Source organism: Cariama cristata, unplaced genomic scaffold (assembly GCF_000690535.1).
Source record: "Cariama cristata isolate BGI_N322 unplaced genomic scaffold, ASM69053v1 scaffold14743, whole genome shotgun sequence".
NCBI lineage: Eukaryota > Metazoa > Chordata > Aves > Cariamiformes > Cariamidae > Cariama > Cariama cristata.
The window spans coordinates 78,452-89,789 of NW_009610294.1; the positions used below are offsets into that span (position 1 = coordinate 78,452).

At 44.2% G+C, this 11,338-nt stretch overlaps 1 protein-coding gene across 1 annotated transcript in view; it reads left to right on the forward strand.

Moving 5' to 3' along the window:
• Window positions 1-11,338, forward strand: part of PNPLA7 (patatin-like phospholipase domain containing 7) — a gene marked incomplete at its 5' end in the record, with an annotated part of 119,299 nt that overhangs the window by 77,936 nt on the left and 30,025 nt on the right. The window contains one exon of the mRNA XM_009697840.1: window positions 7,881-8,037. Within this exon, the coding sequence (XP_009696142.1) occupies window positions 7,881-8,037 (157 nt within the window). The remainder of the gene's footprint in view (window positions 1-7,880; window positions 8,038-11,338) is intronic.

Genomic DNA, 11,338 nt, shown 5'->3' on the forward strand with positions numbered 1-11,338 from the left:
AAGATAAAATTATACCTTTCACTTGATGTTTTACTTTTGGTGCTGTTTTGTAGAGGCTGAAGGAGAAAGACAAGGAATGTGGGCTCTTCCTTGGAAAAGATGATGATAACTTATGTTTGGATACCTAATTTGAGCGTTATCCAGGTCAGCACTAGAGTATATTGTTTGAACAAACAAAACCCAAGTCCTAAAAATAAAATGGTGAGTTCTGAGCGTTTGCTTTTCTTGAGAAAACCTCATGAGACATGGCTGTGAACTCGTACGGAAGGCTTCAGACTTTCTGTTTGCAAATGGTTGGTAATAGACTGCGGCGTAATTGCTCCTAAGAGGCTTGGCTTTGATTTCTTCAGGGATGGACCATCTTGTGTATTGCCCGAGAGCTCAACCGTTTTAATCATGTTTATGCATCCATTCAAAATTCTGCCTCAAAGTGCAGTTGTCTTAAACACAGACAGAGCCGTGTGGCTGCTATCAGATCTGAAGGCTAATTGCTTGGTGAGTTGTGCAATGGTTAGGTCATCACATGTACATAAAAGCCGTGTTCATATGGCTTGGCACCCACATAATGCTTAATGATCTGATTTTTCTTTTTCCCATCTGTAGCACCTATGTAATTGCTCATTTGCTCCCATTTGCCATGGAGGTTGAATATTTTAATGGCTTCTATTAAATCCTCCAAGCAGCGGGAGCTTGGGAGCCATCTACTTCCAAGTTATGACTTAAAAAAAATAAAAATTAATTGCAAGTGGTTTATTTGGACTGTCCTGTCCTGATCTCCAGTCTTCAACCCACCAAACTCATTTATTCATAGCACTACTTTGATATACAGATGAAATTAAAGAAGGAGATGATGGACTTGTGGTTTAACTTTTGTTATGAGCTTTCCACCTCTTTTTATCAGCTGAAAAAAACGTGTGGCATGTTACAAAGCTGCGAGTTTGAGGGAACACTTTCCGTGCAGAAGTCGTACAGCTCTGTTGGCAAGTCCACATGCTTTCGGGAAGATGGTAAAGCTCTTGCATTGCTGTGAGTTTTAGCAATCTCTGTCTAACCTTATCTGGGCAATGAGCTTTCCTGTTAAGAAAGAGGAGATCGGAGAAGTTGTAAGTAAAATCACAGTTAAATTCTTTAAAGTACTATGCTTTTGTCTTATTTCTGCAGCTTCCAGCCGTGGTGCTCAAAGTGCGCTCTTCTAAGACTTTTCACAAATAAGTCTCAAAGGGTTGGGGGAAGGAGGATATATTTGTTTTCCAAAGAAGTTATCTTTCTTTGCAGATAACTGAATTGTTTCTTGGCTCAGACTAAGAGACACGATTTTGTTTGGCATCCTCAAGCGGAGGGCGATGGGAGGGTGCAGTTTGCCATTCAGCCTCTCCTCCCTCCTTCCTCCTCCTTCACGCACCTCCTGGAGCGTGCGGCTGGCAGGTGGGATCAGAAAACAAAAACTCTGGTGCATTTTCTGATTTACTTTTACTCTGGCTTTATTTGGGTTTTTCCTCCCCTCCAATGACTTACTGCTGTACCCCTTCACGCCCCCAGGCCTGGGTAGACCTGACAGCCCTCCCAGCAGGGCCAACCCAATTTTTGCTCATTTACTTCTGCGTCAGGCACAAATCTCTGTGTTTAAAACTTCTTCTAAAGTCAGTCTATAAAGCAGAAACAAGATCAGTGCTAAAAGGATATTGTGTTGGGATTTTCTTGCAGGAAGATGGTTTCACTGGGGTTGCGATAAATAGGAATTGCTTTTTCTGCCGAACATGCCTGCGTAGCGCTGAGTGCGCAGGGTTAATGAGTGATCTCTGTGGCATGGCAAGGCTCAAGGGGAAACGGCTCCTTAGCTCTGGCTTACGGAGGGCGAAGCTAAGTGGGAGGGTGAACCGAGGCTGTTGCTGATGGAGGGGAAGGCAGGAGGAGTTCGGGTCTCTGGATCAATAGGGATCGTTTTAAACACGGGCAGTGGAAGGGAGAAAGCTTCCTTCAGGGCAGCGACTGGGAAAGATCCTGTTGGTAGTTGGATGTTAGGATGAGAACCCAGTAATGTGGGATTATTCCCTCTATTTAGCTTGGAAATAGGGCTTGCTTAATTAATTAATTAATGTTGTCCAGATTGGAGACTTCCTTGTAAGTGCACAAGTAGTACAGCAGGAGCAGAAATGCGGTGGTCTGTTTTCAGTTATCCTTTTGAGCTGACAGATAATCACTGTAATTATTCTGGCAAATTTATGATACTGGGAAGTTTTATGGTCAGGAAAGCTGGGAAATAATGTTACTGGAAAGATCCAAGTACAATTAGATTTCAAAGCGATGTTTGTAGGTATTGTTGCAGCTGTAAAAGACTGAAGGTGCCAAATTGGAGATAATACAGTTGCAACTTGTAGAAGACTTGCTTGATTTCTAAGTCAGTGACTGTGCCACTCAACCTCAGGATCAGCAACAAAACACATAGGAAACACAAAGCACATAAACACAACACAAAACCTATGAAAAACTACTGCTTCTTATATAACGAAGAAACTTCTCTTTATCTCACATTTCCAGATATGGCTCTATATAGCCCTTCATTTAAATAACATCTAATTTCTCCCCCTGCCCCAATAAAACGAGCACCTCCAGAGTTACTCTGAGAAGTATCTACCACCACCACCACAAAAGATGTTATCCGGGTAACAGTTCTGGAGCTGATTCAGTAACCAATTCGGTAGCCAGCCCCAGTTTCGGGATCGCGGTCCAAGAAGTGCGGATGAGCCCTTATGCTGTACCTGGTGGTGTTTTGGGACGTGCTGTCCTTTCCCATGGGCTGGAAGCTCGGTCACCTTCCATTTAGTGCTAGTGCTTTCAAAGCACCCTTGGGGGAATGGTTGCCCAACGCATCACTCTTGCACATCTCTAAAATGGATATAGTAAATACGTACTCCTCTGCGCTTACCCCGTAAGATCTAACGACCGCTCGTAACGTGCTTTGAGTCAAAGCTGTTATATGAAGGAAAAGCTGCTCTTATTTGCATAGCTTTACTTCTTCAGGAGTTTTATGGTTATGAGGTTGCCTAAATTCAGGTTTGTTAGGCTCTAGTGGAGCTTAGTAAAGTCCCCTTGGCAATTTCTCTATTTTTCTACCTACTTTGCCAGTTTACTACATCAGGAAGGTGGTGCAGCAAGCCGTGCGTCCTGCTCCGGGGAGGCTTTGGTTAGAGACACGGTAGAGCTCTGCAGCAGCCGTGACCTTAATCCTGTTTTTAAACCAAAGGAAATAGCATCTCTTCAGTGCATTCAGAGAGATCTCCGTCATCCCGATGGGTCAATTAGGAGAAGGGATGGGTGCTGGGGGGGCTGAAGGCCTGAGCTCTGTTTTCTCTTCCTTTCTGAAACTGAAGTGGACTTTGGAGGTGTGCGGCGTGATCAAGCTGCAGCCTTGCCTTGCTGCTCTGCTAGTCACGGTCTGAAAAACAAATGTCCCCTCTCTGCGTGCTCACGGTATCGTGGTTATTCTTTCTAACACTGACAGACAACATCCTATTGATATGTTAAACGTAGCTTGTGGAGAAAATATTGATGCACAGGCTCTGTTTTTGTACTAATTGTGTTTTCTTCAGCCCCCTGACCTGAGCACAGAGGACAGCCTGTATTGCTGCTGACACTTTAATCTGAAATGTCCTCCTGCATTTGCTCACTTCTTCCTGAGAGTCGTATCTCATCTGAGCTCTGGCAGGCACGTGTGGAGCTGACACATGCACGTCTCGCAGAAGAATTTTTCTTTTATCAGTTGTGCTCTGGCCTTCGTGCGTTACAGTCACATGCCAGTACATCCCCGGGGGGATGAAAGCAACGGCTGGTTTCGGGAGCAGGAATTTTCCTGCAAGACCTTCTGCCAGAAAGGCTGTGCTCTCTGCTTGCTGTGCTGTGTTATTTCAAGGAAACACGTCTCCAACCCTGTAACTCCCCTCCCTGCTTTGTGATCATTTATTTGTGACCGTTAGTACTAAAGAAGAAACAGTGCTTGGAACTGAAGAAGTACAGCACTCCTTTTGGAGGCTTTTTAAGCGGGAGTTTGGGACGTAGTGCAAGAAGCGGCACTGCGGGGCAGCTGATGCACAGAGCAACCCGTGACTTGCCTTGCTCCGATCAGGTTGCGAGGCAATGGCAGGGGTGAAAATGGAGCGTGGCTCTTATTTCCAGTTCCTCCTCGAACTGGTTGGTGCCGTTTCTGCCCTCTCTGCAAAGGGCACGAATTAATCAGGCCTGACCTAGGGAACGATACACGATGGAAAAGAGTTTTTGTTAATACGTAGACTCTGCACTTCTTGGGCAAATCGTTGGATTCTGGTGCAAATTATTCGAAAGTAATCTTCTAGGTCGTTTGTCCTTGGGGACAGGCGTCCTCGTCACTGTCCTAGGGACAGGCGTTAATCCTGGTAGGGGAAATGCTCCATCCAGCTGCACCATCGGGTGACTTTAAGGCAAAGGACGGCTGTGTGTGCGGCTCTAGCAACGTCCTGTGCATCCCGATCTGAGACGCTCCTTCCTCATATCTAGACGGACTCCCCTTTTCCTCCTTGCCTCCAGAGTAAGTGACATTCAGCTCTGTGTCGGCCAGGTAGCCGGAGACTTTCCCCATCCCTTCCTCTGCTCTGCGTGAGTGCTCTGGCACTGATGTATACGTACAGCGTTAACACAGGCACTCTTCCTTCGTACTCCTCTTGCCAAACACTTGGATTTTCACATGTTGCCCTAAAACAGGAGAGGTCCCCTGTGAAATTGTGCCCGGTATTACAAGAAGTGCACGATCCCTGTGGTTTTTTTTCTGTACTGGTACTCTGACTGTTAACAGAGACGTAGCTCCTGGCATCCATTTCTTTTCCTCTTTAGCTGTAGCATGAGAGCTGCCCACACCGGCTCTCCGTGATGCACCAGCAAGTTGTCAGTGAGCGGGATGCGTGCTGCCTGGCAAAGCGCTGGCTCCGGCACAGCTTCCCTTGGCAGCCTTCCCGTGTTTACGTACGCCGTGAGCTGCCAAGAAGTGGCCAAGGGAGAACCAACTGCGAGGAGTTGTTGAAAAGTTTCACGTAGTAGTGTTGTTGGGGGTAATGATGGTCTAAAGCTGTAGGGAGGGGGAAAAAAAACATTTATATCTTTCAGGAGACTGGGTGGTAGATGGAGAAATGGGGTGGGTTTAGGCACATTTGCTTTTCTTCAGGATTTTTGTTTGCACAAATACATTCAGTCATGAATGCTCATGTTTAGGATGCTGGAACTGGAAGAATCAGCTTTGTAGTTGTGTATAAATGAAACATAATTTAGTCTGGCAGTTTATAGGAGGTCCTTTTCTGAGCAAGAAAAGTACTTTCATTCCCATCTTGCAGGTCAGTGCTTTGAAATCGAGGCATCTGTTGGAGACACGTGGCCGTTACACATTTAGCTGGATATTGGCAGGGAATCTGCCGATGCACGACGCAGAGGTGATGGCTTGCCAACAGAAATAATAGTAATCTTTTGTTATTCATTCAAGGGCACCATACGGCAAAGTAAAACCAAATCCAGAGCGATCACATCAAATCCCTCATATTTTATGGATGCACGAATGCATGAACGAGGAGATCCAGTTTCAGAAGAGGTTAAAGGGAGAGAATCCAGTCTGGAGGTAGTCCAGGCCAGTTTAAAATTGCCCTCCAAGCAGGAGATGCTTTACAGCACTTAACGTGTCTTAACAAATCCACGTGATGTAGGCTTTCTCCGGAAAGCAGGTTGGATAGTGTAAGGTCTGTTCCTCAGCGAAACATCGGTGTCAGCTAGTGACTTGCACGCAGGGAGAAGGCAGCAGTTAAGTGCCAGGCACAAGAAGCAGATTGCACAAATAGCTGCGATCTAAAAGCCTGAAAACAAGAGGCTCCTCTGGCAGGCATAAAAATGTAATTCTTTTAACTTAGGGGCACCTTATGAGCAGAAGCAATAGTAAAGCAGAGGAAGGAGGATTTGTAGAAGAAAGCTAAATGAGCCATTTTCTACTCTTGGATTACACCAGCGCAGATCTGTCATTGAAGTCATTTACACCACTATAACCAAGAACCTGTCTCAAAGTATTTCAGCAGCTGGAGGGGATTTATTTAGATGGAAAGAATGCGTTCAGCATAGCTTGGCCAAATGACACCTACGGTGGACTTGGCAGCTGTTAGCAAGTATTTATAGGATGTAAACAGCAAGGGGAAAGAGGACAGAAATAGAGCAAACTGGGGGGGAACAGAAAAATGGGATGAAAATAGGAAAAGGAAGATTTTTACTGCTGTATGGCTTAGACTGCAAAGCATCCATCCAGGTGGAATGAACTCATTGACGTGCTTCGTATTAAATGGACAAAACACTTGAAACCAGAGGCCCTGATTTTGTACTGCTAAGGCAGCAATCGGCCTCCGCTGCTAACTTCTCTCTTTCTGTAACGGTTCTGTAGAACGGACAGGGATCCCTCTCCCATTATGGGATGGCTCTTTAGAAGAACTGTTTATAAGATCAGATCAAACTTTCCACCTCTGCTACCTCATTTCTGATGGTAGGTAGTAGCGATTGCTTCAGAAATGAGCATTTGCAACAATTAGCAGCTTCTGAGCTTCCTGAACAGAAGGTTGCACCTCTGATTTTTCAGGCTTAGTAGCCACTGACAGCCTGGTACCTTTGATTCATCCAGTCCACATTTACATCCATTTGTGATTTGACCTCTTCAGCATGGGGTAACTGTGGTTTCCCCAATTTGTGCTTTACATACACATGTCTGTGTGTAAATTCTTTCCTTTACGTTGAACTTTCCATGTGGGGGTATCATTGGCTGGCCCTGCGTGTCTCCTGTCTGACATGAACTTCCCCAGTCAGAGATTCGAGTCTAGTTTTTTCTCATGTGAAGTCCTTTCCATATTCTGGTCATCTTTTGTGCTTCTCTGTCATTTTGTGGTTCTTCTATTTATTTATTTTTTTTAGTGAGAAGTCTGAACTTGCTTGCAGTTTTCAAAATGCAGGTCCATCCTGGATGAATGTTATGTTTTCTGTTTTATGCTGGTTTTCTTTGATTTGCCTTTTGAATTTGCACTGAACAGAAGGTTGATATTTTTTCAGAGAGTGTCCACAGTGGTTCCAAGATCTCTCTGTGTGAGCAGAGCTGGTTAAGAGCTCATTGCTGCTTCTGTTTTTCTCGTGTCCCATCAGCACTGAGGTTCATCTGTTGTCTATCACTTGACTCCATCATTGCTCTGAGTTCCTTCTGCATTCCTTGAAATCAAGGAATACATTTACTATCCTGAAGGAATTTGTATCGTCCTCAAACGTTGCCTCCTCATCTGCCCCCTTCCTGGGTCTGTCTGCAGATGAAACGTCTGCCTTCTCATCACTGTTTGTCTCTTCTTGCTCTTCGTTTTCCTTCTTCAAATTCATTATTAATCCATGCGGTGACCCATGCTGCAATCCCAGGCTGGCCGAGTTTCTTTGAAGAACCACTGGAAAAGAAACTTGTGGGAAGGTCTCTGAAACCCAGCCCTTCTTGGCTGCTTTCGAAGAACCCTACTAGATTTTTTGATGCATCGCTCTCTTAAAGCCATGTTGAGTTTTCCCTCGCGTATCCACTGGCTTGATTCTTGGCTGTTGTTTTCATATCGCTGCCTTTCATGCTGAAGTCAGGCTGGGAGGTCTGTATTTCCTAGGCTCCTCACGGACTCTATCTGAAGATTTCTGCATTCGTAATGTTTATTTCTGGTATTGAGGCTTGTTTAGCAATAGATTGGCAGTTCAGCCAGCGCACACTCGAGTTCCCTTAGAAGGTGGCATTCATGTCTTTATGCTCTTTCAATTGCTGTTTGTCTGATAATATCGGGTTTAATTTTTTTTTTTTTCTTTTCTTGGCACAGGGGATGCTCCCAAGTGGGAGTTATCAGAGCGCTGATTGAAGCTGGCATCCCGGTAGATATGATCGGAGGAACATCTATTGGTGCTTTTATGAGTGCCTTGTACGCCGAAGAACGCAGCTACAACCAGATGAGGATCAAAGCTAGGCAGTGGGCCATGGTAAGCATTGGAAATATTGCGATTCTCTCCTCAGATGGAGCGCAAGAGCTTAACCACAAGCCTTAGCAGGCAGCAGCACGCAAGCAGGCACCCAAGGAAAGTGCGGCCGTCTGCCCGTTGGTGTCTGTACGATGGAAAGGGCCCCTGCCCGGCAGCGAGGGAGTGAATTGGGAAAGCCGCTCGCTGTCACGCTGGCAGGCGTTGTGAGCCCTCGAGGAGGCAGGAGTCAAATGCTTGGCTGTGCTCTGCACAAATTCTAGTCCCACTATAAACGTGGAGTGATGTTGTTGAAGTGTGTTAGCCTGTGTTTATCTTTGTTTTATCTTCTCTTTTTATGTGCTGGAATCTGTTTCCTTTCCAACTCTCAACAAATGTGTTTCTCTTTTGTATAATTTTCTCTCTTTCGTTCTCACATGCTGTCATTTTTCAGTGGAACTGATTGACAGAGGTAATCCTTCTCTAAACTAACTACAAAATGTGTAATTCATGGTGTAGCCTGAGAACTCCAGAGTGGTGGTACTCTGGTTCAGGAGAAATTTTTAACTTTAAATATTTAGTACAAGCAAACCCATATTTTCATAGTAAAGCAAGGTTTGAGAAGGTTGTTTTAAATAGTGACTTCCATGGGTGAATTTATTTAGTGATAAGATATTGGGGAAAAATTGTACTAGCACCAGATTACACCAGTTCGAATTGACTAAAGGTGAAAATTAGCATTATTTCTGAAGTTTGCTAGTTACAGCTTTGTACTGTTCGTATGAAAACCACATTTTCATATTGGTTTTCTTATTGAAAGGGAAGCAACATGGGAATTTTCTAAATTAGGTTAAGCTCTAGGTCTGCTTAGATCATGAGTTTTAGGGGGAAATAGGAGTCTGTAGTTGGCACACGTATACTGCTTACCTTTCCCAAGTGTCTTCTAACCTGCCACGGCTTTCAGACGAAATCTACTGTATCTTGGTAAGGTACCACTCACTTTGCAAGCGAGATGGTCTGGGGCATTAAGATACATGTTGAGGCCCCAGCATATTTGTGCAGTCCTGGTGGGCAGAGGACCATGGGACTCGGTGTCACCTCCCTGTCACCGTTTGCTAGAAGAATGTGGATTTTGTGCTTTTTATTTAAGAACTGCCTGGGCCTGGCTGGGTTGGGAAGCACCCGAAACATAAACTGTTTATGATGCAGAGCAGTTTGCTGGAATTGCAAAGGTGGAGGAGGCTTGAGATTAAGGACGTGAAAACAATTGTACTGAATCGTATCAGACATTCATTTAATGTTTCAGTCTTGATTTCCCACATTGGTCACTACCAAATGCTTACAGGACAGCATTTGAGCAGGGGGAGCATGGGGTGATACCTCCCTGCAATGTTTTTCCGATCCCCAGCAATCTGTGCCTCACTGCCCTCTCTCCCTTGCTCTTGGTTAGGCTGGAGCGATGGAGTTTTCCTCCATGCATTTGTCCAGAAGATTATCTCCTCTTGTTTGTTAACTAGTCAGATCTGTTCTGCACAGGAGGTGATGCAGAGCTGGAAATGCTGTTTTCTGGGCTTCTCAGGGCTGTGCTCCCATTGAAGCTGGCTTCATTTCCAGCATTGCAGCTCTTCAGCTTGCCAGCCTCATCTGGAATCACACTCGCTTTCCCAAGAATAAATAAAGATAAATGAAGAAATTTAATCTATTTATTAACTTTTGAACACAAATTGCAAAGCTCAGAGAATGTTTCACAAAGGAAAAGTCAAGTTTTGGCCGAGCCTCGGGCTTTTTCAGGTATTGGTACCTTGAAATCTGCAAATAAGTAGCTGGAGGAGGGGTTAATGACCTCTGTTAAATCAAACATTTCATCTTGTTAATGAAGAATGGATTTTCTTGAGGTTTTTCATGAGTGTTCTGACAAGCTTACCAGGTCCACATCCAAACCAGAAATTGTTCAAGGGTTTGAGAATGAAAAAAGAAAAGGCCGCTCTGTTTGAAGCCCTTCTCACTGTTAACAGCACCATCCAGCAGAACGGTTGCATTGTAAATTGAAGAAAGCCATGAAAACCCTCTCTCCAGATCACAGCTAATGTACAAAGTAGCTTGAGGGATTCTAAATCTTTTTAACGGTGGCTATTCTGAGTTATTTTCTCTTGTATAGTGTTGCACCAACTGTAGACCGAGCAAGGGACGTGGCTCCTTTCACTGAGCGCCAGCTCTGTGTGCAATAGCAGGGAGGTTTGTTGGAGATTCGCAGAAGATCCACCCGAAGGGACTCAGTGTGAGGGAGGTAACAAATCCAGCAGATAAACCCCAAATTCCCAGTGTCCAAAGGTTGCAGGATGTCCTCCAGGGCAGCATCGCCGCCAATGAGGACCGCTGCAGGAGGTGGCCGCTTTGCAAGAGATGCTCTGGGCAGCATCCTTCGTTAAGCCAAGTTATGCAAAAAACCTTGAGCACTCCCTGCTACAGAATACAGAAGCTGCTGATTCTGCTCCTCTAAAGCCTGTCAGCTTTTGCTGGTGAAGGTTATTGCCGAGTGTTCTTTGTGCAAAACCTTGCAGCCTGGCTTTTTTAGCCTGTGGGGATTTTTGAAATGTCTTCGTTGTGATGGGTTAGATAACTCTGGTGTTTATTTATTTATTTATTTATTTATTTTAATCCCTCAAAATAAATGCTGGTTTCGTCCTGCAGTTATTTCTCTTTTTGGTATTTTTAGAAATTGACGTATCTTTAGTTGTACACTTGGGGCTGGGAGAAGGGATATTTTTAATGGGATGTGTTTTCTGGACCTAATGAAGCAGCAAAGAAATAAATGACTCTCTTGTCAAAATACAGAGGGGTATGAAAATTACCAGTCAGGCTCGTTACTATATATTGCCTCTGTGTGTCTTTGTGCCTGTGTTTAACCCGCAAAACAAACAAAAGCTTTCATGTTTGCAGATTGTTGGGTTTTCTTGGTTTTTTAATTGGAGAATTAATATTTCAAAGTATAATTATTTCACAAAGAATGGAATATTCTACTGTTGAGGGGAATATGGTTATAGGAATGTGTAGCTAAAAAGCTTCCCATAAGGAGAATTAAGAATTGCTGGATAGGATGTTGCAGTTGGCAAAACAAACAAAAGCTTTCATGTTTGCAGATTGTTGGGTTTTCTTGGTTTTTTAATTGGAGAATTAATATTTCAAAGTATAATTATTTCACAAAGAATGGAATATTCTACTGTTGAGGGGAATATGGTTATAGGAATGTGTAGCTAAAAAGCTTCCCATAAGGAGAATTAAGAATTGCTGGATAGGATGTTGCAGTTGGATGCTGTCTGTGATT